The following is a 4,958-nucleotide window of genomic DNA, read 5'->3' on the forward strand; positions in this document are numbered from 1 at the left end:
TTGAAGTTTTAGATAATATATACTAGATATCATTTAATGTTTACAGTTTTCTTATTTTGAATAATTAAGTAAACTTTTAAAAACTGTTTATATCATCCATTTATATATTATATATCTTTATAATTAATATTTTAAAAATGAAGTTATATTTTTAAATTTGAAGCTATTTATATGTAATATGAATGTAAAATAATAGTGTAAGTAGGATAAAAGAAGAAAAAATGTAAAATTGAAAAGATAAGAGAAGGAAAATAGAGAGGAAAAATAGTGTGAAAATCGAAAACTGAGTTGGGATGTTTGAGTGAGTCCTACATTGGACGATAAAGTAGGTAGAAGAAGTTGATCTAGTATCCATGCCACATGTTTAGATACTGTCTCTGCCACTAACGTAAGTGTGGTTTGCGGGATTTGTGGAAACTGTGGGTTAAAATGAGTTCATGTTGGTCACAGACTGACGGTGGAAGTGAACAAAAAAATGACGATCGATACTGCTGATACCAATGCCATCAATGCTTGGCTTCCGGTCACTGCTTCACGAAATGCCAAATGGTGGTACTCTGCCTTCCACAACCTCACCGCCATGGTGGGTGCCGGTGTCCTCACCCTCCCTTATGCCATGTCTATGATGGGCTGGTACGTACATCCTCTTCAACTTTACTACTTTCTCATCAACGATATAATTAATTTTACGTCATTTCTTCTTATCAACAGGGGTCCAGGGAGTGTTATTCTCATCCTATCATGGATCATCACCTTGTTCACCCTATGGCAAATGGTTGAGATGCACGAAATGGTGCCTGGTGAGAGATTAGACAGGTATCACGAACTAGGGCAGAAAGCCTTTGGAGAGAAACTGGGTCTCTACATCGTGGTTCCTCTGCAGCTACTTGTCGAGGTTGGCACGTGCATTGTGTACATGGTCACGGGAGGGAACTCACTGAAGAAGTTTCATGAAACTGTTTGCCCCTCATGCCAAGAAATCAGAAGCTCCTATTGGATCATGGTCTTTGCTTCTGTGAACTTCGTTCTCTCTCTCTGTCCAAACTTCAACTCTATTTCTGCAGTGTCTTTGGCCGCAGCAGTCATGTCTCTCGCGTATGAAACTCAGTCTCTCAAACTGTAAAATATATAAATATTGTTTGTGTTTTTTGCTAATTTTTATATAATGCATGCATGAAGTTACTCAACCATTGCTTGGGTGGCTTCCCTTAAGAAGGGCACCGTGCCGAATGTGGACTATGGGTACAAAGCACACAGCACTGCGGATGGCGTGTTCAACTTCATGACTGCTATGGGAGACGTAGCATTCGCTTATGCAGGTCACAATGTGGTTTTGGAAATCCAAGCAACAATACCTTCTACACCTGAGAAACCTTCCAAGATAGCTATGTGGAAAGGAGTCATAGTTGCATACTTGGGAGTTGGCTTCTGCTACTTTCCTGTCGCCTTCATTGGATACTATATCTTTGGAAACTCTGTCGATGATAATATCCTCATCACACTAGAGAAACCTTCTTGGCTTATTGCAGCAGCTAACATGTTTGTTATTGTCCATGTTATTGGAGGCTACCAGGTACATAACCTTCTTGGCTTGTTGCAACAGCTAACATGTTTGTTATGGTCCATGTTATTGTCCATGTTATATCATTCTTTCAGAAACTAAATTGATAATATGTCAAATATTCAAAAAGCCATAATGTTATAATTTGCAAACAATAGGTATTCTCAATGCCCGTGTTTGATATGATGGAAACCTTTTTGGTGAAGCGAATGAAATTCCGTCCTCGTTTTACACTCCGCTTTGTTGCGCGCACTGTCTTTGTGTGTAAGTGATATATTTATGAGCTTTATCTTTAGTTCGAGTTATTATGATTATAAATAAATAAATAAATAAATACATAGATGTTTTATAACTATCCTTTTCTATTTCAGTATTGACAATGTTAATTGGTATATGCATCCCCTTCTTTGGTTCTCTTCTTGGATTTTTAGGAGGGTTTGCCTTTGCCCCAACAACTTACTTTGTAAGTAAAAGCATGCGATTAGATGTTCTTTGCTGTTTTTCTTATTTCTTTTTTATTTAATTAACAAGGAAATTATATAGATCATTTATTGATTATATATATTCTTGTTACAGCTACCGTGTATCATATGGCTTAAACTCTACAAACCAAAGAGATTTTCCTTATCTTGGATAGTGAATTGGGTATGTGAACTGAGATTAGTGTGAAAATTTCTTATTAGATATTCTTCTTGTGCTTAGTAATTTATATTGATACAAACTTTTCTTATTATGTTGCAGACATGCATCGTGCTTGGGGTTCTGTTGGTGATACTAGCTCCAATTGGTTCATTAAGAAAAATCATTATTTCAGCTGAGCACTACAAGTTCTTTTCATGATTTGCTTAGAACATCATTTATTAGACAATAGTTAGAATGAAAAATCATTATTTCAGCGTAGCACTACGAGTTCTTTTCATGAATCGTTTAGAACAATCTATGTAGTAGGCAACACTTAGCCTAGATTATTGTCCCTTTCATTGTAGGATAGTGATAACTAAGCATAGTCATTAATGATTACAAAATTTGCAAAAAGGTTTAGATGTTTCCTTTTTCATTGACATGTATTATGTTTTGTTATTAGGATTCTTTGAACTCTTCTATTTCATTCGTCTATTACAATTCATCATATCATAAAATAGTTAATATATATATATATATATATATATATATATATATATATATATATATATATATATATATATATATTGTATCTAAAATAATTTGTGCAAATGAGAAAACAAAGTTTTGGATAGATTATCATTGTTAACGTTGTAATAGGAGAGATGACAACATGGTAAAAGAATAAAAAATAAAAATTTCAACATAATTTATTAAGGAAAAATATGTAAAGTTACCTAAAAGAAGAAAAAGGAGTTTTGAAATCAAATTCAAATGTAAAGTCGATTAAGAAAATATATGAAAAATTAATAAAAAAAAGATAATTAGGATGATGTAGTTCTCTTATTAGAAAATAAATTTATTGATTCACAATTTTAAAATTTTGTTTTAATTTGCAAGGTATTGGCATCGAGTTTTTTCTTTTATATTTAAAGTTAAAATGTTTTGTATGGTAGAATATCTGAAGTTGAGCGGTTGTCAACAATAAATCAAACGACCGACTGAACGATTGTCTTTATCCGGACGGCTAGCAATAGTAAACAGGTCAGGTATTAACGAATAGTCAAACGATCACTTCCGAACGATCGTCAACTTCCTAGACAAAACGATCGCGATATCGTAAAAGATAATGCCAGTGAGACAATCGTCATGCCATACGCTCGTCAATGCCGCCCCTAGTATCGATCGTCTTAATAACGACCGTCCGTTACTTAAACCAAACAACCAGCATGGGTCAAATTAACCCAGTCAAGCTAAGAGTCAACATACGCTCGGTCAACTTTATTCAGACTGGGTCAATTAACCTGGATAAACTAAGGAAGAAGCGGCAAATGTCTAACCATGAAAGCGCAAGTTACGGAACTAACCAACCAAATATCAAAGACGAGGATCACGATCAAGTGACTGGATTATCCAACTAACTGGATTTTTAGGTAAACGGTTCATCTTACTTCTAGGTTAAATACGAAAAACCTAAAGGAAAGAGGTACGTTTTGATAATTAAAAAAAAGAGGGAGAAAATATTAATTTGATTATTGAACCAAAAAGGTTCAATCATTTCTTTTTCTGACTTGAGCGTCGGAGTGCCTTCGTAGGTACCCACTCCATTCTTCCCGAAGAGCCATGTGCAACTGGAAGATATAAGGATAACTGCATTGTGAGAAGGTGAAGACGTCATTGATCAAGTTCGCATCTCGGTCCCAACAATTGTAGCGAAACATGTTTATATTTCTAATATAAATGAGATGGTTATTTAAAAGAAAGTTTTGAATTTGTAGTTTTATAGTTCAATGGATCCGATACTCAACATACTAATAAATAAATTTATAAAAGTAATTAATGTTAAATTTATCCAAAAGAAATCAAGAGGGAAACCATCATATTTAATATTTATAGAAATTTGAAAATTTTAATATATATATTATAGTTTTTTTATAAAAGAAACTTATGTGTTTCGGTATATTTTTCTGGGACCGAGAGACTATCCTGCTGACGTGTGTTTCCCGCTTCCAAACTCCGAAATTGCTTGCCTTCCTTTTGCCTAAGCCGCGCGTTCGTCTTCAGCTCTCTGCTATAGGCCGATCGGTATTGGAGTAAACCGATAGGTCTCCTTTTGGGCGAGGGGGGAGGTACCTGCAAAAGGCACTCCGACGCTCAAATTAGGCGTGTTGGTGAAGAGTTTTTACTCTTAAGAGAATACTCAGTGAAGGACGATCACTGTTTGAGTATTTAAGAGCAAGAAAGAATGAATAAGCCTCAACAAAATTGTGAGAGAGGCGAATTTAGCATAAGAGAAAACATACCTGGCTTTAGCCCTGCCAACCTATTTATAAGAATCTCATAAATAAAATAACAACAAACTTACTTGAAGATCTGGTTGGTTGTGGCTTTATCTTCAACCAAATATATCACATTTTGTTTATCAAATATCTTTTAACCAAATATAAGGGATTTGGTTTATCAAATATCTTTTACTGGATATCTTTAAATTATTTTCAACTGGATTATTTGGCCCATTAACACTTAAGCGCTGGCCCAATCATTATTTGGTGCAGTCCACTTGTACATGAGGCCCAATTACGGCCTAACGAACCGATCGGTTTTACTCCTTGAATATTTTATACGATACATCATGCCCCCCCAAGTCCGAGTTTAATCGTTCGACATTTTGCCTTGATTTAAGCGTAGGACTTAGAAGTATGAGGGAGGTTGTGTTTGTTGTGCTAGAGGAGAGCGCTCTTTTAAGAACTTTGGTCCTTATGTAGTGCAGGTTACC

At 35.1% G+C, this 4,958-nt stretch overlaps 1 protein-coding gene across 1 annotated transcript; it reads left to right on the top strand.

The window, feature by feature from the left end:
• Positions 1-475: 475 nt before the first annotated feature.
• LOC124827910 (lysine histidine transporter 2-like) lies at positions 476-2,514 on the top strand. Its single transcript, XM_047301086.2, has 7 exons — positions 476-633; positions 712-1,095; positions 1,180-1,573; positions 1,720-1,825; positions 1,933-2,024; positions 2,138-2,206; positions 2,303-2,514. Exons 1-7 carry the CDS (start codon positions 476-478, stop codon positions 2,399-2,401), a joined length of 1,302 nt encoding a protein of 433 aa, XP_047157042.1. The 3' UTR covers positions 2,402-2,514.
• Positions 2,515-4,958: the final 2,444 nt, after the last annotated feature.

The sequence above is a fragment of the Vigna umbellata genome, chromosome 1, assembly GCF_029865625.1.
Source record: "Vigna umbellata cultivar VRB3 chromosome 1, Vumbellata_1.0, whole genome shotgun sequence".
In the NCBI taxonomy this organism is placed as follows: domain Eukaryota; kingdom Viridiplantae; phylum Streptophyta; class Magnoliopsida; order Fabales; family Fabaceae; genus Vigna; species Vigna umbellata.